The following is a 26,386-nucleotide window of genomic DNA, read 5'->3' as shown; positions in this document are numbered from 1 at the left end:
TCCACCCTAAGTGTGCAGGCCTTCTCCCTTCCCAACCCCCAACACAGCCTCAGTTTTGTCCTAAGTTTCACTGCAGCATTGTTTAGACTATGATAAAGCCCCCCCATACTGGAACTGGTTAAAATATTTTTAAGTATGTATGTTTTTATAATGGGACTCAGTATTACTAACAGTGAAGTGGTTTACACCTGACCAAGAACTTCCCTGCTGGTCCAGAGGTTAGTAAGACTCTGTGCTTCCAACGTAGGGGGTGTAGGTTCAATCCCTGGTCAGGGAACTAGCTCCCACATACCACATGGCCAGTCCAAAAAAGTATGTGGAACACCTCACCATTTTTTCCAAATCCTATGATACACAGAGCTTTAAAAAACACACACCACATTCAGGAGAGAAAGGCTGGAAGAATAACCACACGAGTTTGTTTTTCTGGGTGGTAGATGAGTTACATTTAACTCTATAAAACTTGTAATCAATATATGCTACTTTATCGGGGCGGGGATCATTCTCATTTACAAGGCAATAGCATATGTAGGAAACAGCAAAGACGTTGGATTTTCAGAGTTTATATTTATATCATGCTGCCCCAATCCCATTTTTAAATTAGTGACAAAACTGTTTAGAAATGACACCATAAGATGAACTTTATTTTAAAGCTCATAAGAGGCTTCACAATATCAGTTACAAACAGAATCAATGTTTCTTCCATGGTACACCTTCACATGACAATGCACTGTATAACGAGAGATATATTTTAAAGATTTTGTTCTGCATGCTGCTAACACATTTCACTAGCTTTTGCTTTTAGTCAATGGATTTTTAATATAATTAATACCAAAGCAAAAGTCATATTCTATTGGACAGATTTAATTTTAGAAAGCCCTTATGAAATCAGACTTAGTCATGTTTATAAACATCCACACCCACACACATGCTGCAATGGAGAGCAAAATGCAAGAAAACTACCTTGGCAGGAACAAATGCTTAAAGAGTTTAATCACAGCCCTCTTGAACAAGCAGTACACTTTATTTTCTCCAAAGACAAAACTCAATTTCATCCTCAGTGATGCAAATGGTAATACTGCACAGAAGCTTAGTATGAATTCACAATTCCACAGGAATCTGAAAGTTACCAAGGCAATTTTCCCTTTTAGGATCATAAAGACTACAGACTTAAGCTTCTTCTTTTTCCATATAATAGACAAAATTTCTAAACATCCTTAAAAAAGAAAATATAAATAGTCTCAGTATGTCATGTAGAATCACATACTATGGCAAAAATATTTTATTAATTGAAGGACGAAATCAGTTTCATGTCATCTAGTCCAAGTCCATATTAATGGAACTCTTCTCATTAGGGTAACATTCTCCATTCTGGTGTGGAGGTTCAGCACTGAAATTGTTTTTGCCGTCTAAGTCCTCTTCCTTTTTATCAGTACTCGGGCCATTTGGAGTTCTTTCCAGTTTGGGAGATTCGATTTTTGGTTTGGGTTGTGTTACGACAGGTTCACAAGTGTTATTCAACTCCTAAGAAAGGAAAACAAAACTAATAATCAGACTAACTCCAGTATGTTTTCAATTACTTTCCTACATACTTAAACCAGTATTTTTCAATCAACTCCAATCATACAATAACTCAAAGAATTCTACTTGCTCAATACATTTGCCTAAAATTATAGCTTGAAGCCTGATCTAGATATGTAAATATTCTTCTACAATGTGTCAGGGACTTGCTAACTATTCAGTTTATTATTAACCCATTTATTCCTCATAGCAATTATTAAAAGGTATCATCTCTTAACCCTAGGAAGAGAAAAAGCAGTGAGCAAAGAGCTGGAATTCAAGCTTATAGCCCATGACCTCAAAGGCTCATGTTAACCTTCTCTGTGTTTGAGTGTTCTTCCAGACAGAGCATCTTCCTTGGCTTTCTTACCAACTTCCTTCAGGCCTCATGAACTCAGCAGGACGTTCCCTGATAAAATACCGACCTGGGACTCTCCCCATCGCCAAGTTTCTTAGTCCCTTTGACTACTGTTCCCCGTGGCATTTAACACAGTCTGACGCCCCCCCATACTGGTTTCCTGTCGCGTCTTTACCATGGCGGCCACTGGCAGGTGACCTCCCCAGGAGCCGGGGCTTCCCTTGTACACGGAGCGCTTAACTCCTACAACAATAGCTGCGTACGTGGTAGAAGCGCAACAAATGTATTTATTGAACTAAGTAAATGAAGAAACTTACAAGGCCTTCCCACATTTTGTAATATCAATAATGAACTATTAATAAGAAATCTGGTCTTGGGATGAGGTAAAAAGATTTAAGGAAAAATGGCTATTTTCAATGTTCAAATCATTGCAACGGGAATCCCTAAGAAACCACAGCAGTAAACACTGGTCAGTGACACTCACCTTTATTTTTGCTCTGATTTCCTGGGCACGGACCACGGGATCCTGATCAAGACTCTTTTTAGCCTGAGCATTCATGACATTATTCATCCACTCCATCACTTCATTAACAGACTTCTCAACCTTTTTCATTTCAGACTCATCAATATGGTTGTATTTCTCATCCTAAATGGAAAAACATAGCCATTCTGTAGAATCAAGTATTTAACAGTAACTAACATCTAATCGGACCCAATTTTCCATGAAGTTCAATCTATCAATACCATCTTGTCTCACACACCCAAACCTAATTTCTGACTTAAGATCATTTGTTCACAACAAAGACTCCTTCACTTAAGCAGTAGCTTGTAAATCCAGGGTTCATGTCCTCACTGTGTACAGACTTACATTATTTCTAAAGTCAGCTGCTATCTTGGCATAGTGCTGCAGCCTCTGTCCTAGTTCTTCAAATATTTTCGGCCTTTCTTCAGCTTCTTGAAACCGAACTTTAATTGGAGTGCCGATTTTCTAAAACCGAATGTGATAAATTAGTATTTGAATAATTATATTTTAGAAGTCTACAGTCTGAAACATAAGTACCACTTTCCAGGGGAGAGAAGGCCTACCATTAATTCTTCCAGCTTGTCAACATACGCCTGCTTGGCCTGGTCCTCCCCTTCTTCATAGAGCCAGTTCTCAGTCTCTGTGAGCAGCCTCAGAAACTTTTGATGATCCTACATACAGAACACGAAAATCAGTATCAGTGGCTACCTTACTTTAAAAGCTTTCATGACAAAACAGTCATCCTCAGAAGTGTTCGGTATCAAGCTCATCTTATTTCCAGGATGGCAAACCTGATTACCTGGATTCTCGTCACTGAAAAACATCAAGGTGCAAAAACACCAAGGTGCAAAAACACGCCAAAACTTGCTCCAGACAGTATTTTATACAGGGGAGGGAGTTGGTCTTAGGCTAGTCTCTCTTCACATAAGGATGTCTGAAAATTTGTGGTAAACTGCTCTTATGGACTTAAAATAAATTTTAGAAGTTCTATTTTGCACAATTTGTACACTAAAATGTCATCATAGAAGAGCAATTTTCTTCCTATTCTCCAAAACAATTAGGTCTTGATTAGTAACTTCCTACTCACTTCCACAACCACTGAATACTGAAAGGAAACCTAGCCAAGTTGACAGTTCAATCACTGCACACAAAGGTCACTCCTAATCAACTCAAAAAGTATGTGGTTATACTATAGCTTTAGGTTGAATAAAGTTATACAAATCCACTCTGGATTTCTATAACTAGCCCAATTTCTCTCCAAGGCCCATCTTCCACAGACATGCTTCTGCTCTGGAATTTATGGTCCCTGACAAACTCTGGAATGACTGGATGAACAAGTCTTATGGCATAAAGCAATGACAGAGCAACCAAGGCTCTGAGGTCTTTGAAAGCAAGTATTTTCTCCTATTTATGCTTCTACTCCCCCAATAACTGTGATGTTGCAGACTATGAATAAACGTGCTGACAGGTTCTTTCTTCAATGGTAAACAGTAAAGTCACTAGGATAATCTAGTATAAAACTGCACACTGCTAGTTAGCCTCTCTCTCCATGACTCCGTTTATACGATTTCTATTTCAAGTTGTCTGTTTTCAAAAAGCTCAAGTTACACAATCTAGTAGAGGTTTTAAATGTCAAATTAGGAATTAAGCACTTCAAAGTGAGATTATCTGAATAAAAACACAGCCCTGAACACACCTGTTCGCATAGAAACTTTCCGTACGGTCCACACAGCTTGTCCCGGAACTCGTACACATACTCCTCCACCGCATTCTTAGCGTCGTTTCTCTCCTTTTCCAACTTATCCTGCATTATCATCTTACCCTGTCCAGAAACAAAAGAGGTTAATTCCAATCCTCTGCTAAGTGCGACTGAATTTTAACTATTTAGATTCTGGAGTTAACAAAGTCAACAATTATACCCCCCCTAAAAAAAATCAGTTTTAACAGTTCTAAGTTATACCTCATAATATTCTTCCAACAATTCCTACAAAGTCCTTCATCTTCTAAATACACAGAATGAAGGGTTTTGGTTTTTTTAACATTATATAATAAATTGTAAAAGGCTTCCCAGGTGGCACTAGTGGTAAAGAATCCACCTGCCAGTGCAGGAGATGCAAGCGATGCAGGTTGGATCCCTGGGTCAGGATGGTCCCCTGGAACAGGAAGTGGCAACCCAGGCCAGTATACTTGCCTGGGAAATCCCACGGACAGAGAAGCCGGGCAGGCTAGAGGCCATGGGGCCACAAAGAGGCGGACACAACTGAGTGCAATAAATTATCTAACTTTCACAATTCAGATTAACATTCAGGGAACAAAAATTATCCACTGTTTTTATACAATTTTGTTTGTTTTATGTAGTTACATGGTTGTCTCCTACTGGGATTAATACTGACCAATGTGTAACGGCCACACAATTTTGCCACTACATTATTAGTGCTAGCAGTAAAGAGTCTGCCTGCCAATGTAGGAGACACAAGGGACCCAGGTTCGACCCCTTGGTCAGGAAGATATCCTGGAGGAGGAAACAGCAACCCACTCCAGTATTCTTTCCTGGAGAATTCCATGGACAGAGGAGCCTGGCGGGCTGCAGTCCATGGGGTCGCAAAGAGTCAGACACAACTGAAGCTACTTAGCATGCACAAACAAACGTACTATTTATCAAACAGAAACAGGGATTTATCATTAAATTTCTAAACACAATGGTCCCAGCTCAGTAAAGGAAAACAAGAGTCTCAGTCACTTCACCTATCCAAACTACAGAGAAGCACAATGTATTTTAACAGAAATATTTAGTGTGGCCTGAGATACCGATGGTACTGTGCTGTGCTAGAAGATATCAGCGCTCAACTGCTTCACAAGAACCTGGACAATCAATTTTGCACCAAGCAGAATGATCTATGGTATAGATTTCTTTAATAAAGTTGCAAAAATATTAGGAAAAAAAAAACTTGCTAAAAATATTTAACTAAAAACCATTACTTTTTGGCTTCATTCTGCCCCTAAAAGTTGTATAAAACTTATGAAATGTTAAGAATTATAGCCATTTACCTAACAGGGCCAAACAAATAAATACATTCCAAAATAAAAATATTTAAGTGAAGTAATTACCTCTGTTTCAATATACATGTTCAGAAGGTCTTTCCCTAACTGCCAGACCAAGTTGGCTTCAATAGGCAACTCAACATTCACCACCTTTATTTTGGGTTTTTTAGCTTCTGGAGGTTGGTCACCTTTCTTCTCATTAGCCTTGGGAAGAGGGGTTAAAAAAAAAAAAAAAAGAAAAATTCTTAAATAGTTCTTGAATGACAGAAATATCCCTATCATACTTACTGAGGACTCACGCAAAAGTGAAATCCCTAAAATCATAAAGCTGGAAGAATGTGTAAAATCATCTAACTCCCACCCACCCATTTTAAATCAGGGCTGCAATTACACTTATACCTGCCATACTTCCCCCTTCAAGAATTCACCAGAACATTTTTCATCTCAAATTTAATCTCTCTGGCTAAAGCTTTTCTTCACAGGTCCTTAATTTTCTAATACCTTTAAGCTATGTTTGTGACTTGAAAAAGGCAAAACTACTATTAAATTACCACTTCTTTAAATTATAGTCTATAATAGTAACCACAGATAAGACTCTGATCAGCTGCTAAGCATGTTAGGATCAACTCTATCCCTGTATTATATATTTGAGTCTCTATATTCCAGCTACAATTACCAGTACACTGATGAGTGCCTTTTAAAATTCCCTGAATTTGGACATGATATACACACCTATACATGTGTATATACATCCATCTCCTTATTTCTACTATCTGCCTTTTGAGTTGTACCACTTCTCATAAGCAACTCTGCAAGGTCAAAAAAATGTTTACAGTCTTAAAACAGTAAATGGAATGATGTAGCAAATGCTACGTTTACTGTTAACTTTTTCCAAAATACGTAAATACAGGGCTAAAGAAGTAAGTATCTCCTATGGCCTTTAATTTTCCAAGATGTTCTTAGCATTTTCATTTCTGCAGGTTCTTCTAGACACAAATGACAAACAGCACAACTTCAGCAAACGCAGCCGTAGAACAGATGAGAAGAACCACGGGGCACCTGACATGCACGCTGACCGGCTGCGGCGGTGAGCAGACAGCCCATGAGGTGAGGCAGGCGGGGGGCTCTGGGGGACCTGGGGGAGTCGTGAAGGAGGCTAACATCTGAGACTCCACGAAAGAACTGGGACTTGGAGGAGGCTCAACGGCTTGACAATCACAAGGACGGAGACTGTTTCTCAGGCGTTTTCTCCAGGCTTCTGTTTCTGCGCCCTGAGAGATCACGTGTCTGTGAAGCGCTGGGAGCTGGGTCACTAGGAGGCGCCTATCAGTCAGCCTGCCACACCCGTCTTCGCCCCTCCTGTGAGCATGAGAACTCCCCACCACCACCCCCACAATATACTGTGCATGCTCTGGGGGTCACGAAACACAAGAAAGAAAAGTCGCACCTACACCTGGCAAAAACACAGGAGTGCAACAGATACTGGGGATCGAATGGATGAGAGCCACAGGTATGGAGGTTAAGTTGGGATCAGACTAGCAGTACAACATCAAACCAACTGCTGACAAAACCAACGCATCACAAGATGGCATCCGCATGGCCTGGACAAGGGACGCTCCCCAGAGGGTCTGGGACTAGTGGTCCCACCTACAGCTAGCAGCAGGTGAGCTCCCCAGGGCATGCTCTAACAGGTGTGGGGACCACCAGCAGGAGCCAGTCAGTGCTCAGCACCAGGTGAAGGGGAGGAACACAGAAGTTAAGGAGCCATCGCTGCCAGGCCATCCACACCCAACTCTTCAAGAGGCGGCGGCAGCTTCTTTCAGAAATCAGAATCAGGACCCCCGAGGGGATCAGTCAGGGCATGGGAGCTTAAAACCAGATGCTTTTACTAAGAGTAACATGTATTTGGACCCCAGTGGACTATTCGGTAATTCATCTAAGGGTAAAGAGGTCTATCCTCAGAATGAGAGAAAACCAAACTTCTAATGAAAGAATAATTTACATGCAACCTGCACAAAGAACGAAGTTTTGCAAAGCACAGATCTGGAATAACAATGGAAACTTATTACCAGATCATTGTAATTAATTTATATAAATTTGACAGGCAATTTGAGAGGAGAAAAAAGTTTTACTAGACTCCTATAGCCCATGTATTTATCATCGGATGACTTCGAGTGAAAACTCATCACACAGCACTGAGACGAGTCTTTCAGATGCTGGCATCTGCAGGCACCTCTGGCACTAGAGAAGACAACAAAAGCTATGCATTCGCCCCTGGTTGCCTGGAGTGGCAGTTATTCAAGAGAAGCTTTCAAGTCCAAAAAGTAGGATAATTAGCTGGAGTACCTCTCACTGGTTTCAGTTGAAAAACATAGAAAATTAACAGGAGAAAAAAAATCCTATATAGAATAAGGTAACTTGGTGCTTGCTCTTGAAACTGCAGATTGAATGATATCATTAATGATCACATGTTGCAACATTGTCTAATGGAATGAACTAGAAGAGTCACTCACTTTGTCAGCATCTGGGATTTTGTTTTCTTCTGAGGTAAGTTCAGGTGAAGGGGGAGACTGTGAGGTTTGATGACCATCAGTTTGTACCTGGGGCTGTGTTCCAGCTTCATTGTTGTCTTGCTGGATATTTTTCTGAAATGAAAGCCCAGGCACAAAGGATGTAGAAAGCAGGTGTACTTGTATAAATTGAAAAGGTTATAGGGCACCAAAGACAGTACACTCAATTTCTGAAGTCTTAACAGGTGGGGGGAAACGATACTGGATAAAAGCATAAAAAACAAGTATTTGAAAACTTCTTAGATATTGTAAACCTGTAAGAAATTCTTTGAATGATAACAGTTAATATAATAGTTAAATAACACAAGTAGTAGGCATTTTGACTGATGTGATGACAAGAACTCTCCTTCAAGAAGCTCCCCTCTAGCATTGCACAGATATTAATTCTCAAAAGCAAGTAGGTTTTCTCCAGGCCTCTCTCCCAAAAATAAGTTTCCAAAACCTAACTTCACCAACAGCCATCACACATCTCAACATATCTGCATGTCAGTGGACTGAGGAATTAACATAAAATCACCAACAATCCATCATCTGGCAGCTAGCTCATCACTCCAGTTTAGAGAAACGCAAGACCCTCTCTGTCTCCGCGCTCTTTTCGTGACCCAACAGTCTACACCTCAAAAAAAAATCCCAGGAAAAGAACAAATGCTAAATGTTAGTAGATGTCTCAATGCCCAGTAGATCAGAGCTTGTTATGATCTTATCCCATCTCAGGAGAAGCCTGAAGCATTCTAACTTTAATGACTGAAGTCTCTCATTAGTTTTCTTCCAGAGCCTCAAGATCCTGAGGCAGACACTGAAGTACCAGAAGCAAGGTATTCCTGGTATATATACATCTAAAAGGTACTAAGAGATTGGATACAACAGGCATTAGAATAATGGTGTCTGTAGCCAGATGAGAAAGCGCTGGTATGTGGTGCTGGTCATTTAGTTCATTACACTGAAGTTTTTCCCGATGAGAACAAAGCTGAGGCTCAGATGCTCCTGTTCCTTAAATGTTCTAGGGAATGACCACAGTGCTAACAGTCTGACCACAGGGATGTCACACTTGCTCATGGGAACTAAAACACTGTAACTGCCTACCTACCTCTTCATTTAAGCTATTTCTGGTTACTGTCTACAAGTAAACTATAAGAGCTCATCTATTTTCAAGTTTCTTAGAATTCTTTGGTTGACCATGTAAAACTAACACTTAGGCTAATAGAAGTCTCAATTAACATCATGAACAATTAACAACTTTCTAAACTCTAGTCAGATACTTCACTTCCTTCCTCCCACAACCCAGAAAACCATGTAAATACAAGCAAGTTATAAAATACCAAAACTGATTTTTGCCATATGATTAAAAAAAAACAAAAAACAGTTTTAATATCTGGTATATATTTCAATGAACAGTTTTTTAGTCTTTTATTTCTTAAACACCAGATGGCGTTTGACTTCTCAATATGTGGCCTATGCCTTAAAAAATCTAATTCCAAGAAACTTTGCCCACTCTGAATCAAACTGTCACATGCTGGTTCAAACAAAGCTACAGAGAATTTAATCACAGTTTACCAAACTCCAGGCTGTACATTACCATCACCTAGAAATTGCTATTGTCGTCATTAACGAAAATTCTAATTATCATGAAGAAAAACACTTTAACCTTTTCCTACCCATTTCTTCAGGCTTAGAATTAAGTCTACTATATATTCCATCTCAAAGGCTTACCTACAAACTTACCTCGGCATCTGGGTTTTCTGGTGGCCTCTGATTCTGACAGTCCATGTCGGCTTCAAGAGAAGACACTTCGTTCTCCTCGGCTGGGACCTTCTCCACCATAGATGCTGTAGAGATGGTGAAAATGCCATGGGTATTGACTCGCACTTTGACTTTCACTCGTGATTTTTCTCCATCCTTCTGTGCCGAAACATTCTGAACAATGAAGCGGCCTACAGCAAAAAGAAATCGACAATTTCAGAACCAAATCTATCATGCGGACAAAGGCTAAGAAAGACTGCGATTCCAAAATTCCATTTTCTCTACTAACTGAGTTAGACTTAAGTCCTTTAGTGTATACCAGAAACACAACCTTTTAAAATAGACTGGTAAGTACACAGTATACTTACAATACTTGGGATTAGTCTTAAAATGCCATGAAACCTTCAAAAGCAAGGGCCCCCTTGTGACACTTCTGACACAGACACTGTGTGAGACACAGACCAGCCATCCTCACCTCCTCCTACCCCACTTTACCAGGGAGCACACCCTCAACATGAAAATCCCAAGTATATGGCTAATGATATCAAGCACTTGCCTCATTCTGATTCTGTAGGAACTTCACAGTAGGGTATACTGTTTTCTGACTGATCTAAACATTTTATGTTTCAAATAGGAGAGGTGAGGTAAAATCTGTTATCAAAGCCTAAAATTATGATGCACTACAGCAGTTCCAGACCATGACTAAGTAGAAATCAAGAGTGGTAACTCTGACCCAGACTCCCTGGACTTGAATCCTGGCCCTGTGATGGCTATAAGTTACTTTATGCTTCTCCAGTTTGAGTTCATAAGGGTTTATAGTGAGCACTTACTATGGAACTAAGTGCTAGGTGTTAGTTATCACCTCTACCAATACTATTGTTACTACAAATACCACTGAAAAAAAACTAAGTGTTTTGAACCTGTTATGTGCAAAGCGCTACAAGGGATTTAGTAGTCTTGTATTTAAAGTCCTGTTTACACAAACACACAGAAAGTTAGATTTATTTACTAGGTCAGTGAAGTAGGCTGGAATAGACCTTCATTAATTATCTAATCACTAGGTTCAGGAAGTAACTGTCATTAGATTCAGTTAAAGAAACAGCATTAACCAAAGGGTACGCAAGAAGACTCACAGGAGAGATATTTAAGATGGCTCTGTAAGTGTGTGCAGGCTTTTCAGTTTTGGTGACAAAACAAGAGAGCTAATGCCAGGCTAAAGAGCTTAGATTTTATCCTCCGTTGAATGGGGACTACAATCCAGCCTGTCAAAATTTTAGTCTAGTCTATATTCAATGATTACTTAATCTATCTATCAACAAACACAAGAAAAAAATATTTTAAAATATAAAACCCTCCTGTGTCAGAACATTTTCAGTTTTAAGGATTAAAAAAGAAAACACAACTGGCCAGGTCAGACTCCTTCCAACAATTCCACTATGAAGCGGTGTTGGGCAAAGGTGAGTCCTGACAAGATCTAGCAATACTAGCTTATTTTACTTGGGAAAAGAGATACAAGAAGATGCCTGTAGGTTTCCCACAGATTTTCAGTGTTACTTTAGGCCAAAATAGATGGACAGTGTCAAACTTCTCAAAGAAAAATGTACCCCCAAAATGTACTTTAAAAAAAGACTACAACACAAAGGTACCTTTCAGAGATAGTTTCAATGGCTTCCAAGCCAGGTTTTAAGCTGAAGTAATGTTCTGCAAGTAACATTTCACCCAGAGGAAAGGTTAATACTAAAAGTCGGTGATAAGAGTTAAGTATAGACTGTATCAGAAAAGGAAAAACACTCAAGTGTTCCTACACACACACAAGTCATTTCATCTCTTTAGGCCAGTTTAGTCATCAATAAAAGAAGAGACTTCCCCATCTTCATTACTCCAAATTGAAACTGTCCTCACATTTTCAATTATGTTCCACTTCACGTTTTCATTGCGTTCTACTCAACACTGCTAAAAGCAGAGTGTTTAAGTTGGTACACTAAATCTTCAAAAGAATAAATACAATTAACTGCTTACCTATTTTTGCTTCTGGATATGGAACTCCTTGAGGATCAGAATAGAAAGCTTCCAGCTCAAAAGGCCCACTTCTTAAGAACGTGAGAACTTTGGAGAAAGGAGCAGCATGGTTTCTACTGAACACTTCATGGACACTAGGAGGAAACCAAAGGTACTCAGTACTTCAAGGGTTCACGCTCACTGTGTGACACAAACAGATCACAATCTAAAAGCTTTATCAACCCCATCTCACCATGTATAACCCAAAATGAGAGAAATATTTTGGTAAGTTTGATTGCTAAAAGATCTCAGTTAATCAAACACTCCACCATGAATGTCATACGTTCATTTTTTAAAAAAATATTAAAACCAAGTATCTGAACGTTATTTTCTCCTACATACCCTTCAGCATCTTCTGAATCGTGGCTCCAGACCAGAGATATTGGGAAAGGAACTGCATCAGTGACAGAAAATTCTCTAACTTTAAATGCTGGGGAAAGGATTGCACACTTAAAAAAGAAAAAGAAAAAAAGATTATCATAAGCACATGAAAAATTTCACTCAGCTTCTAACATAAAGATCATTTCAAATAGGACGGGTAGGTTCAAATTCAAAACTGCTTACAGTGTATACATATGTCTTATGCATAAAGTATTTATCATCTAAACACTAGATATAAAGATAAATAATAGTGGCATTCACTAGATAAAAAGATAATACAACAAATCTTCCAATACTGGAAGATCCTCGTGTCCCCACAGCCTTATCAATTTAACTGGGCACAGGACTCTGCCAGGATGAGATAAAGCAGAAGTGGTTTGAGGAATGACTCCCAGAGAAGATGCGAAGACAGTACCTGCAGTGCACACCCTCTGGCCACCGCTTCATCTGCATTGAGCGTCGTGCTAACATCTTTTCCAAAGAACTTGGCGATTTTTTCTTTCACGGCTGGAACTCGTGTAGTGCCTCCAACTATCTCGACAGCACTCACATCCTCTACTTTGAGCTGAGTCTGTTCCATCAGCGAGTAAAGGGGAGCGTCTATCTTCTGCAGCAAGTCAGCACAGAGCTCTTCAAATTGAGCCCTTGGCAGTCAAGAGGAAAACGTTAAGAAAATTGATCTTAAGGCCAACATTCTGCCCTACTTTTTAAATAATTCTTATCAACCCAACAAACTTTTTTCTTCTCAGACACCCTGAATTCCACATGGGCCAGGTTTAGCCATACCATAATTCATAACTTTTTTCCCTAAAACTATACAAAATCCAGATGCAGAAGGGAGAATGAAAAGAAAATTAGTAACTACAGAAGAAATCACTTTTATATTAAGATTTCCATTTTTAGTCCTTAATATTTTATGTGATCCCATTTTCATCACTTATGAATATTTCCATTCAGTTCAATATATTTCTGTGAAATATATTATGAAAACATTTTTCAATCACTGGCCCAGAAATAATACTAGGAAGACTTCACTATGAGGACACTTAGCACAGATCCTGTTAAAAACCCTCTTTGCAGCAGCAATTCTAGTTCTAATGATGCTGACAGCACTTCAGGTGGTGCAATCTTGAAATGTGGGTCAAGACTCAGAAGACCACAGTTAGAACTGACCCCCAGACTACAGTTTCAGCAAGAAGTTCCTTCTATTTAATCTGTCAGAATCTGAGACACACCTGTTCATCTTTCCGGAAACATCTTTGTCATTCATGAAGCACTCGATGTTCAGTGGTAGGTCTGTGCTGTTAGAGCTCATCAGCTTTTTCAATTTTTCACACTCCTGATATAGACGAAGAAGTGCTCGAATTTTGGATTTTGCATCCAGCTTGTACTTAGTTTTAAATTCTGCACAAAAGTGTTCCACCAACTTTGCATCAAAGTTTTTTCCTCCTAAGAAGGGATCAAAAGCTGTTCCCAGTACCTAATTTAGTTAAAACAACAAATAATCTAGTTATTTTCAATCATATTTGTATCTAGAATCTTAAATATTGCTAACTCAAACAAACAGGCTCAAAATTTCTACTTAAACTACAACATGAAACCCAGCTCAATTAGGATGTATATCACTATAAAATCCAAATGGAATGCTACATCTCTATGATATTTTTAATCCTAATGATTACATAGAAGATAATCTTAGAAAGTTTTTCTTTCCTAAACAAGAACAACTAAGAGTATGCTAAGACAACTGCATTGTCTTTATGCAGATCAACCTTAGGAACAACTCTCTTTTAATAGCTTTATCCCAAACTCTTCATTACCCAAGAAGCTCAGTAGCTTAAAGTAACAACAATTGCCACACATTAATATCTGGGTCACTTAGTTCCAATTTATGACCTTACCTTCAATTTTCCCTTGTTAAAGGCACAGGCAGAGACTTGAAAAGCTGAATGCCCCATATCAACAAAAACCACTATTCGAGGCTTCTCATCCAGGCTTGGGAGATCCTGCTTATAAATTCCATAATTCAAAGCAACTAAAAGGAAATTAGTATGTTTCAATACTTCGGTTCACATTCTTTCAGTAATTTCATAGTTACCGATATAATTACACATGCAGAGAACCTGACTATACTTCGACCAATTAAAGGTGAACACATTTCTTTTATATCTGGCTTCATACTTCATCTCTTTCTGATTTTACAACAATGTTCCATCACTTTTAAATATATGAAGAGATGTGACAGAGAAGACATATGTAATGCAAAAACAATGGCATGTACACCACACAGAACCACACACAGACAATATCAGACTCATTACACAGTACTTACATTTGAACCACAACCTGCTAGGAGACTGCTTATCCAAAAAAATTTAAGAGTTTAATATATAACTAGAGCAACTACAGTTCCTACCAACTGGATTCAAGGCAAATAACTGATCTATCTTAAATAGTCTATGGTTTGCTTTTTCTGAATTTTGAAACCACTGTGTATACTCAAGAACACACCGTTAGCAATACTTTAAGAATCCTTAAAATATCTATGAAAAATATGCTAAACAAAGTCTTATTTGCTTTGCTTGAATACACTAGGGTGTAACTGACTTTGAGTCCATCCTTAATCACAATAAACTGACACAAGCGCTACTGAGTACTTTGCTCCCCATCAACTCATTCCTAGCAAAGTGCCTAGCAAATGGCACAGCTTAAATCAACATCTGACATAAGAGAAATGACTGACTCCAAACTACCAACAATTGGGAGACGTATAAGGGGAAAAAAAATTTTCCGGTAAATCAAGGCGAGGTCGTTCTAAAACCCCATAATAAGGTTGTGGGAAAACTTGTTTCTCAACTATAAAAACAATGTAAGGAAATAAAAAAACTAAACCCAACACAACTAATTCAAAAGATTAAAAAATATACACAAGGGTTTCCTAATGAAAATAGATTCATCCATTTGACAAAGTTGCAACTTCTCACTAAAACAAGCATCTGCAAGACTAGAACTTTTGCTTTCAAATCTAAGTTTTTTAATAGGTGGTATTTCTACATGGAAGTGTTTGATAACAGGACCACGTGTGTCTTAACTTTAGTTTCAACAGTATGTTAACTTTTACACAAAAACAGTTTTTCTCTTACCAGCTGTCATGTCATTCATGAGTCTTAAGCAGTTTAAGCCAACAATCTGGGCAGCATCTAAGACAGATCGCCTCTCAGCATCTGTGAAGAAAGAAGGGACCTGCAAACAGGAAGGGAAAAAATGTTCACTGACCTAGAAAACCAAAACACACACAAACCGCCCACAACCACCAGTGGCCAACTCACAACAGTCAGCTAAACCGGTGCCTGGCCATGTCACGAAACAGAAGAAGGACTTTAGATTAAGTTTCTGGCAAGTTCTTTAACTTTAAGAAACAGTAACTACTTTCGAGAAGATTGCCCTAAAATTTTAAGTATCAGGTTTATTATAACCAAATTTTAACCTGAAATAAAAACTAATCAAGATATTCATAAGATATATCACCAGTTCTTTAAATCTAACTAAGTTTTACATTTAAGTGGTAAGTGTACATTCTAAAGTGGTCTTATTTCTACTGACATTTGAAAATTATTCTGCTAAGTCATCATTAAATGTAATTACACTATAGAGACTACAGGAATTTAAAGATAATACAAAGTTTAGAATCTAGTCACTGCCCTTTGGTTTGCTATTCTTTGGGTTTAAGCATTAATAGATGGGGTACCTTTTAATTCAGCAGACCTGTTAAGATTACAAAATGAAACTTTTTTTGTCAAAGCCTGTTGATTTTTCTAACAGGAAGAACAAAAAACAGCTCGTGGGATAGTTTCTAAGGGTGCTGTCTTCTACCCAGATGAACTCTTTTGATCACTTTCTAGGACACCATTTTAACTAGCACATTTTTCCAGAAAAGCATCTAATAATATATCCATATAATCACTTAGCTGGAAAGTACCTAAGAGAAAAGTTGGTACTGGAGCTTCCACATTTCCTAAGTATCTATAAATGCTTCAAAAAGAGCGCCAACGGCAAAGGTGGGTCTCTGCTCATCTTTCCAATCAGAACCCTTCTTTCTGCAGTTTTCCATATGAGGTTATTTAAAGGGAAGTGGGGGAGGAGGAAGGACCACTGACTTAAAACTTTAACTTTGTGCTGTCACGTCAGTCATGTCCGACTCTGTGTGACACTGGACTGCAGCCCGCCAATCTCCTCTGTCCACGGGACTCTCCAGGCAAGAATACTGGAGTGGGTTGCCATGCCCTCCTCCAGGGGATCTTCCTGATCCAAGGATTGAACCCACGTCTCTTACATATCCTGCATTAGCTGGCGGGTTCTTTACCACTAGCATTTCTCCAAAATATTCCTTTAGTAAAACACTTTCTGTCGTACAAGAGAAACTTCAGCCTTTCTGCCTCTCTTATCTCAGGATTCTCTCATATCCCAAGGTGCACCACCATAAAGGCTCCTGACAGGTCTGGGCAGGTCACCCTGCCAATAAAAGATGGCTCCTGTACACTGCAAATCCTCCTGAATAACTTAATTATCAACTGTCCATTGAAAGTAGTGAGTTTACCAATGCTAAAAACCTGGGTTCTGTGACTACTGGTGGGTTATCTTTTTATTTTTAAAGATATTTTTTATGTGGACCATTTTTATTTATTTTTGATTTTAATAAAACATTCTATTTAACCCAACATCTCCAAAATATTTCATATTCTTTATTTTATATTAACTCTTCAAAACCTGGTGTGTATTTTATGCATACAGCACATCTGGGTTTTGACTAGCTCCATTTCAAGTGCTCAGAAGCCATGTGTGGCCACTGGCTACCATATTGGGGAATACAGATTTAAGAATTCTAGTAATTTAAGGACGTAAGAACCTTAAAGTCATTTAATCTTTATCATAATAAACTTCTGATTTTCACCATATGAAAATTCTAACCCAGAGGAATAAGTAAGTTACTGACTCAGGTCAAACGATAAGTTCTCTTTTCAGAGTACATTACCGCATAATTTTTCCATTTATTGGACATCTTTAGTGACCATCAGGCATATCACCATTTGTGAAGTTTATTATATATTGGAAGACTTGATAAAATTTTGCTAGCGGTTCAAAAACATTTAAGGCATGAAATCTTTTTTGAGTGATGTAGACCATTTTTATATTGACTCTGTTAAAATACTGCTTCTGTTTTAGGTTTTGGCTTTCTGGCCTTTAGGCATGTAGGATCTTAGCTCACCGAACCTGCACCCCCTGCATTGGAAGGTGAAATCCCAATCACTGGACTGCCAGGGAACTCCCTAGTTAAAACTACTGCTCACCAAGAACTGGTTCTCATGTGTGGGTGAACTCTCTCGTGGACGTATACAATTGTCTCTCAATACAGTTAACTAACTTTGGAACATCCTCCAATTTGATCAGCCAGTCTGTATTTTCAAAAAGCCCAACAGGAGATTTTGATATGTACCACCATACAAAAAACTCTGCAACTTCTGGCTAAAGATAGCATTCAAACCTACTCTGCAATGCTGCTGAACACTGCAGTGATCCAGTCCAGCAGAATTCTGGTCTCTGGTAGTAGAACAGCTTTCACACATTTAATACTAAAAAGCAACATGAAGAAGGCAAATTAAAATAAAACACGTTGCCTTGCTGAATTCTACTTACTGAAATAACACAATCTGTTACTGGCTTCTTGAGGTTGTTTTCAGCAGTTTCTTTTAACTTAGTCAACAGCATGGCTGTGATCTGTTCCACACTGAACAGATGTTCTTCATCCATGTACATCACCTGCGTTGAGGAAAGAAAATGCTCTCGTTACTGCAGTCCTTAAAGCTACTAATATTAACTTTCAAACATTATTACATATTCTCTTCCAGAAAACCTTTACTGTTTTGACTGTTTAAAAGGAGGAAAGGGAAAAGGAAAGAGAAAAGTGGATAGGAAAGCAAAGCAGAAGGAAAAAAGAAAGCTTCCTCCCCAGAGATGAAGAGGAGAAAGGACGCTGGGGCGTGTTTTCCCCTACCCAAAGTACTAGACCAAGCACCATAGACAGCAGTCAAGTGCCAACCTCACTGAAGAGATGAATCACGGAGACGAATAGGATTTTGTGCAGATCATAAGACAGGAATGCCTCTGTACTTTAAAAAAGGTTTCTGCTTGTATTACACTAGAGCTCTCCAAACAACTGCAAATGAGCTACAGTGGAACAGACTGCTTTTGATAACACCACCACAATCTAGGTTTCTTTAGACACCAGAAATTCTAAATTTTTCTAATTGCCAAGATGTTATAAGAAACACAAACTAAGTTTTATAGCAGCATATACCATCTGAGTAATTCTTCAAGGATAATTTAAACATAGACCCATAGTTTAAGAGAAACCAGATAAAAAATAAAAAACCACTTTGTCCAAAAGAGAAACCAGATAAAAAATAAAAAACCACTTTGTCCAATTACAGAAACTGAGTTAAATACTTACTAAGAATTAAGTACTTTTCTCTGTAGATGAACTGAACAATTTCTTAGTAAGGAATCTAACGTTGTTCAATTAAATTACCTTTATTCCAACTCCACCATTTTTCATTGGAACCAGATCATAACTTAAGTTTTCCTTCTCCTTTTGAATGAAGGGGTCATTGAATGCTCGGCCATGAAACCTCTTAAAATTAGACACTGTATTGTTTGCATGAGTGATTTGCTGGGGAAAAAAAAAAATTAAATTCTAATTTCAACATCACTAATTACAGCAATTAAAAAGCAAGTCATTTGTTCAACTCAAATCACCAGAATATAAATAACTTGCCCAAGAGCCCTGAATTTCTCCAACAATGAATACACTTTATTTTCTCTCCTTTTTCTACAGAAATGCCAGGAGGGAAGCAGTGAGAGGAATACACACACAGGCTTCCAAATCTGCAAGATGAACTCAAAGGTAATGAAACTATCAAAACTCTGAACAAGCCCCAGGAACTTTATTTCATTCCTTTTCTCCCACTGAACTTGTTTTATACCTAACGAATAACTGAAATAGGGTAATTAGAAAGACCTATAGTCCAATCACATTTTTCTAAAAAGGAGTTAACTGTTATAGTCTATTAAGTCGCCAAGTGGCCAGGATGAGTTATTCTGAGCCACAAGATGTATGGATTGCTACTTTTCGTATCAATAGCATGGAATATTAATAATCTATACCAAAAAGCAGAAAAGGTAAGGATAGGCCAGTGGTTCCATGGTGTAAGGCTGAGCACTCTGGACTCTGAAAAGGTAAGGATGATTCAAACAGTTTCCATGAGGAAATTCTTTCAACTACTTGTAGGCATTTTTGATGATTAGGCTCTGGATATACAAAAGTCACACTTGATAGCATACTTCACTCAAAGATGTCAGCAGTGGGAACCTTATTTAAAGCACAAAAATAATTACAATAAAAGATGAAAAAACTAAGACTTCTAAAGTGACTAGTTTGAAAACAGCATAACAGTTCACTGTTTATTTCTCTGATCTACTTGATTCTGGAACTCAGATGACAGATGTCTAGAGGCTAGATCTAGTCTACAGGCTAGATTGAAGCCTCAGTGGATTCTCCTTGTGTAACAACAATGCAGTGGATCTCAAGTCTGGGATGGGAGTCTTCTCTACAGCCAGTCAGGGAGGCTGTTACCTCACCAGGCTCTCTCCCTTCTGAGTAGGTCACTCTAAGTGGCATGACCATTTCTCTTCCCCACTGTCTTTTCTTTCGTTCCTCTCTTCCAGCTAGCCATGACACAGAATTCCAGCGTTTATAGAGTTTTGTTTCCTTTGCAGCAATACTATTTTTTTGTATTTAAAAGAATTTTTTCAACCTTTTTTAAAAATAATTTAAATAAATAATTTAAATAAAATCTGATGTACGCTGCTGCTGCTGCTGCTAAGTCGCTTCAGTCGTGTCCGACTCTGTGCGACCCCAAAGATGGCAGCCCACCAGGCTCCCCCATCCCTGGGACTCTCCAGGCAAGAACACTGGAGTGGGTTGCCATTTCCTTCTCCAATCTGATGTATAACCTTGTGTAAATTTAAGGTATACAGAATATGTTCACTTTGGTATGTTTACATATATAGGACTGCTTTCAGTCCCTTTCTTAGATTTTCATATTTCATATTTATTTTTTCTCCCCAACCCCCAAAATTCAAGTTATAATGTGAGCCCTAAATGGGAGTCACATAGGTAAATTGTCAAGTCCTCTTAATAAGTAAAATTAATTCCAATAACTTATTTAGCCCAACATATCTAAAATACTGCCATTTCAACATGTACTCATTGTAGAAAACTGATAAGATGGTTTTCTTTTTTATTTCATTTTAAGCCTTCAAAATCACATGTATTTCATACTTTACATTTTAATCCAGATTAGGTACATCTCAAATGCTCAAAAACTGTATTTAATGGCTACTCTATAAGACACCACAGGCCTAGACAACAAGTTCTCCTTAATTACAAAGTAACTTGAAAACACTTTTAAACAATGTAACTTCTTAGAAGTTCCTTCTATAAAAGGAATCTTTAACTCTTAAATGCGTATCATGAGAAACTTCACATGAAAGAATTTCAAGTATCTTGTTTTAAAAAATCAAATGTCGTGTAAATCTATGGCTGATTCATATCAATGTATGACAAAACCCACTGAAAAAAAAAAAAAAAAAATCAAATGTCTTAGAAAATAGGATACACATTAAAAACTAAGGTTGGAAGATTAGTGTGTTAAAGTGTATCTTATTCAATAAAACAAAAGGAAGAGAAAAGGAAAATAAGGATGTAAGGGCTCCTAAGTAGAGTAGGAAATGGCAACCCACTCCAGTATTCTTGCTTGGAAAATTCCACACACACAGAAGCCTGACAGGCTACAGCTGATGAGGCTGCAAAGAGAAGGACATGACTGAGCGACTGCACACGCATGCGAGGGCTCATAAGGAATACTTGCATGATCATTCACAAACTCAAAAACAGACAGGCTTAGGTATTTCATATTCTTGTATGTTTCTGAGATTTTACTTTTAAAACTTCTTTTAAAAATGATCAGAATCCTCTTGAACATACCTGATTTTTGGCTGCAACTCCAATTGTTCTGTTTTTTGATCCAAATGATATGACTGATCTAGAAAAGATGAAAAAAAAAACCATGTTTCACAAATGTAAAGAAGCATAAATGTGGATTTTAACTGACAAGAGGAAAATTCTATTATAAATTTCCATTCTTAGGCAAGGGGGACACAATTTAGCACAATTTTGGAGTCTAAAGCTTTGGTCAGCTTCTCTCTGAGGGCCCAACTTAACTGCTACTCTGAGAATCCTATCTAGGTGGCAGCCATACTCCCACTACTCCAACCCCAGCTCCCACCCGAGACTGCTCAAGGCTCAGAGGACACTTTCCCAGAGCACAAGGACCAGCGTAATTCTCCAGGCCCCAATCACTGAACAGTTAAAACTGTATTATTAACTTGGTCCTAGACACCATTGACAAAAACATGGTGTACCTACTTGGCAGTTACCAACTTGACAGAAATCTAAATATCACTATCCTACCTACTGCTGTTCTAATAGACCATTTGACGCTTTAGAACATGTTTACATAACGAGAAACAAGTGGGCCTAAATTATGCTTCCGGAATTGAAAAGCACAAAAGAGGGTCCTATACAGAAGACTCTACTTGAGCAAGTCAAGTAAAAATGACGCAGAGCAAGTACCACAACAGAACCAAGTATAAATGCTGAGCAAAATGACTGAATAATCTGTTACATTTTAAGTCAGCTTTTAAGAGATGAAGTGACTTGTAACTGTGAAATAGCCTGCAGGGCACTGGGAACAGACCGTCAGCACAGAGCAGGCACAACCACAAGAGTCTTGTCAGAAGGATGCAAGTGAATTAGGTTTCAGATCAGAAGGCAGAAGAGTAACAGCGCGATATGAGCAAAATGGGAACACATTGAGGGCATTAAATACCAAGCCCAATCAAATCCAAATTTGCTATAATTGAGACACCTCAGACCTAAATTATCTGAGCAGGTGCTAAATAGCCTCCGAAAAGCCAGAGAACTGTTGGAGCAAAGGCTGGACCTTTAAAATACCTTCCGGAAACAGTCACTCCCAACTCAAAGTAAACATATAGTTGCCAGACAAATTTACTCATTTTCCAAGGGGAGAATAAAATTAAGTACACCAAACAAATTTATAGTAGCCAACGCAGTTGAGTCAAACATCTATTATATAAAATATTAAACTCCAATACTGCCCTCCGCTTGTATTTTTTGAGAGACACACCTGTCATCTTTAGTTTCACAGTGATCTCTATAACCACAAATGCTATTTTTTCCTACAATAGCTTTTCTTCCTTTTATTGGCCTAAAGAGAACAAAGATATAAACTGTACCTAGGCATGAAAACCTGAGATTCTTTTTCCTTACTATACTCCAATTAGAGACGTTGGCACAGCTAAAGAAAAGACTGTAGATTTATAAAAAGGTTGATGTATGAGATGCTTAGGGACCAAGTCTTCCCAATGGTACTGACACTGTCTCTGAGCTGTTTGGGTATTTTCTCATTTCCATTCACTTTTATAAATGTTCATCTGCACTCAAATATTGATATTGATAGAAACCCAGTCATTTCACCTCTGGGCTCAATGCTTCACCCCTTATACACTATATTCACAAATTTAGACCCTCTCCAAAAAAAGTTGCTTTTTAAAACGTTACCCTTTGCCCACCCCATGCCACAGTAGAATATACCGTTTAATTCAGTGACAACATCCAGTTCTAGTGTACAAGTGTGCAATTTTTATTTTCTCTCCTTATTTAAGCTGTGCAAAATTTAAGAAAAAAAAAACTGGAACACGATTCCTCTATAATGGCTTCCATAAAACGAGCAAAAAGGCCCTTTACATCTTTCACGAATGATCCAAGCGTGAGTAAGAAGACACACTCATCTATCCTAACAGTGAGTCTGTGGTCGCTAACAACAATCCACTGGCTCACAGCACAAGCAGCAGCATACAGGCTCTGGAAGCTTCCAGCTCATTTCGAGATTCACAATGCGGAAGAAAAGGCTCGGCAGCCCCAGCTCTGCGGTGCGCAAAGACAGGCTCGGAAAGAGAGGAACGAGCTGGGGGCGGCTCAGCCACCTCCGAGAAGCCGGGTGGGGAAACGGGGGAGGCCGCGAAGAAGCTGGCAGAGGCTTCTCGCCAAGAAAAGGGAGCCAAGTCTCCGGCTTGGCCCCCGATCGGCTCCCAGGAGGAAGCCCGCCCGAAGTGACCACCCCGGGGAGACTCGACTCTCGGGCTTCCCTTGGCCCCCGCGAATCCCAGAGACACCCCCTCTCCGATATGCTGCTGCAGGCGCCCTCCCCTACCCGGCGGCCAGGCAGTCCGCATCCTGATCCCCACGGAGGAGGGCACCGCTCCCCACACCGCGCTCCGTTCGCCCTCGGCGTTCCGCGGCCAGCCGCAAGCCTGGGTTCCCCGGGATCTCCAGCCCCCGCCGGCTTCTCCCCCCCGCCCCCAGCAGGCTCCCACTTACGGGGTGCACCGGTCGCTGAACTCGTTGGCGATGGTCTCGATGCCGCCGGCCCGGGCCACCGCGATGTAGCAGCTCTGCGAGCCCACGTCCAGCCCCACAACCGACATGGCCGGCTCTCGGTCCGCCTCCGCCTCGGCTCGGTATGAGTCTGGGTCTGCGTCCTCCTGGCGGCCGCTTCCTGCCCCGGCCGCGCTCGACTCCCGTGGGGTCCGCTCCTGTCACGCGGGCGGACGGACGGACACACGGACAGTCTGCCGGTCTGGAGCCTCCGACTTCCCGGGGACAGTGGTGGTTCGGAGAGCAGTAGCCACGGGAGAAAGCGGTGCTCGGTGTACGCGAGTCGCTCCGGAGCTCGGGCTGCCGGCCTGGATCTTCCGCCGCTCCCTCACCGGCGCGCTGCTGAACTACCGACCCAGAAGGGGAGGTCCCAGAGCCTCAGCCTTATGTATCGCACTGATCGGAACTTTCCAGAATCTGCGGCATTTACTCACCGGCGCCTCCACCGGCCCCTCCACGTGCTACTTCCGCTTCCTTCTTCTCGAGCCTTCTCGAAAGATTCTACCCAATGAGTGCTTGGTCCCTCTGGGGACGGCCGCCGTTGCCATGGCAGCCAGAAAGCCACTCCTGCGCTATTGGCTCAAGCTGGCCAGGCTGACCCGCCTACGCCCCCGCCCGCCCTAGCTAGAGGCTCTTTGCAGTGCTAATAAAACGAGCAACGAAGAATGACTCGAAAAAATCGTAACCTTTATAATGTACTAGTAGGCGATGGTGTCTGACGCTTAGATTGGGAGAGGAGGCTCAGCTGGCAGAGACACACCCCCAAATTTTGCGGAGACCCGAGACTCTGGTACTCTGGAGAGGCTGGCCAGCTGTCAGAGAGCATGTCGGGAATCGTAGTCCAACTGGGAGTCAGTGTCGCTTTGCAGGCTGGGATGTGTAGTCCCGGCCGCGGTGCGTGCTGGGAGCCGGCTTTGTCTTGGGAGGCTCTCGGGAGAGGCCGTGTTTCTCTGCCGCTCTTGCACGCTTTCTCCAGCCGCGGCGTTGTTTTCTTTGCGTGCTTGTTCGGTATCCGCGTCTATTATTGTCTTGATTACCCCACAGCTGGTGAATTATGAATTAGAACAAGGAATTTCCGTTTCAACTTATAGTAACAATCCTAGAATTTGTGTTACATGACCTTGTATTCATCAGCGGCAGGATATTGTTTTGTGGAATAAAATGTGAGCGTTTTCGTTCTACTTTTTATAAGCGAATTTTAGGTGTGGCGTAATTTGGAAAGCTATCTGTGGTACCACTTTCTGCTTAATTTTGCTCCATCTGACTTGAACAGACCTTGTCCTGCCCTGCCACTCCCGAGCCAAAATGATAAGTTTTGCTTTTCGCTTGGTCTGAAACAGCTTTTGTTTCTTTCGCTGAAAAGCTATATCCCTATTATTTTTTGTTAAAACGTGAGCATTAAAAATGGGCGGGGGGTGGGGGAGTGGCAGTTTGCTGCTCTCTCGAATCTTTTGTACTCTTCAGTGTCTTAAGTTTGCTCTTTGCCGACTATAAGATACATAAAGATACATGAAATAGGTAGAAATTTAGACCTGAAGTTAGAAAAATTAAAGAGTAAGGCAGTCCTAGGGGAGCGGGGAAGATACATGTAATCTTACACCCATTCATCTTGTTTGGCAGAAACCAATACAGCGTTGTAAAGCAATATCCTCTAATTAAAAAAAAAACAAAAAACAACACTGTGGCATCCTTTAGAGACAAGACTAGAAGGCCAGCTTTACATTACAAATAAAGTCAATTGTATCCGTTGGCTCAAACAAACTAGATAATGTTAAATGCTTCAGTTAACTCACCTTTAAGGTGGGAAAAATTTAGTAAAGGTGATTGTATTCATAAATTTGAAAGTATAGTTCAGTTCAGTCGCTCAGTCGTGTCCGCCTCTTTGCGACCCCATGAATCGCAGGACGCCAGGCCTCCCTGTCCATCACCAACTCCCGGAGTTTACTCAAACTCATGTCCATCCAGTCGGTGATGCCGTCCAGCCATCTCATCCTCTATCGTCCCCTTCTCCTCCTGCCCCCAATCCCTCCCAGCTAGTTATCTATATTTATTTTTTGTTATTTTTGTTTTGCCTCCCCTTACCCCCCAGTTTTTTTCTGCATATCAAAACCTTATATTAAAATCCATGGCGATTTTCTTGACTGTCCAATAGTTAAAGACTTCCCTCTTCCACTGCAGGGGTCACTGGTTCTATCCCTGATCAGGGAACTAAGATCCCACATGCCACATGTCATGGCCCCCACCAAAAAATTTTTTTTCCTGGAATCATAGCACTTTTGAACAGAAATAGAACTTTGAGATTTTTTTTGGTCTGCCTCCCACATTTATATGAGGAAACTGTTGTGCAGAAAGGAGAAAGGAACAGTTCTAGGTCTTTGGAGCCAGAAAAATTTGGATCAGGTTCAAATCCTGGGGCAGTACTGATATGCTTTATAATACAGCTTATAAAAGCACCAGGCCTCCTGAAGGTAGACTTTAAGGGCATGAATCCTGGCCATATATATTTCTCAGTAATTTGC

At 40.0% G+C, this 26,386-nt stretch overlaps 1 protein-coding gene across 2 annotated transcripts; it reads right to left on the bottom strand.

The window, feature by feature from the left end:
• Nucleotides 1-615: 615 nt before the first annotated feature.
• Nucleotides 616-24,318, bottom strand: HSPH1 (heat shock protein family H (Hsp110) member 1). Of its 2 annotated transcripts, XM_043477966.1 has the most exons (18): nucleotides 23,811-24,318; nucleotides 21,336-21,393; nucleotides 18,819-18,959; nucleotides 17,927-18,049; nucleotides 15,376-15,475; nucleotides 14,134-14,267; nucleotides 13,468-13,712; nucleotides 12,648-12,876; nucleotides 12,194-12,300; nucleotides 11,813-11,946; nucleotides 9,776-9,984; nucleotides 7,997-8,128; nucleotides 5,550-5,687; nucleotides 4,138-4,263; nucleotides 3,005-3,112; nucleotides 2,787-2,906; nucleotides 2,403-2,564; nucleotides 616-1,524 (listed from the first exon to the last, which is right to left on the bottom strand). In XM_043477966.1, the coding sequence occupies exons 1-18, from the start codon at nucleotides 23,915-23,917 to the stop codon at nucleotides 1,318-1,320; spliced, it is 2,580 nt and encodes an 859-aa protein (XP_043333901.1). In that variant the 5' UTR covers nucleotides 23,918-24,318; the 3' UTR covers nucleotides 616-1,317. The 2 variants fall into 2 exon arrangements, with proteins under 2 accessions (XP_043333901.1, XP_043333902.1); XM_043477967.1 differs by lacking the exons at nucleotides 18,819-18,959; nucleotides 21,336-21,393; nucleotides 23,811-24,318 and adding exons at nucleotides 19,510-19,517; nucleotides 22,895-22,907 and having other exon boundaries at nucleotides 17,927-18,070.
• Nucleotides 24,319-26,386: the final 2,068 nt, after the last annotated feature.

The sequence above is a fragment of the Cervus canadensis genome, chromosome 9 (assembly GCF_019320065.1).
Source record: "Cervus canadensis isolate Bull #8, Minnesota chromosome 9, ASM1932006v1, whole genome shotgun sequence".
In the NCBI taxonomy this organism is placed as follows: Eukaryota; Metazoa; Chordata; class Mammalia; order Artiodactyla; family Cervidae; genus Cervus; species Cervus canadensis.
This window is presented reverse-complemented; position numbering and strand designations above follow the sequence as displayed.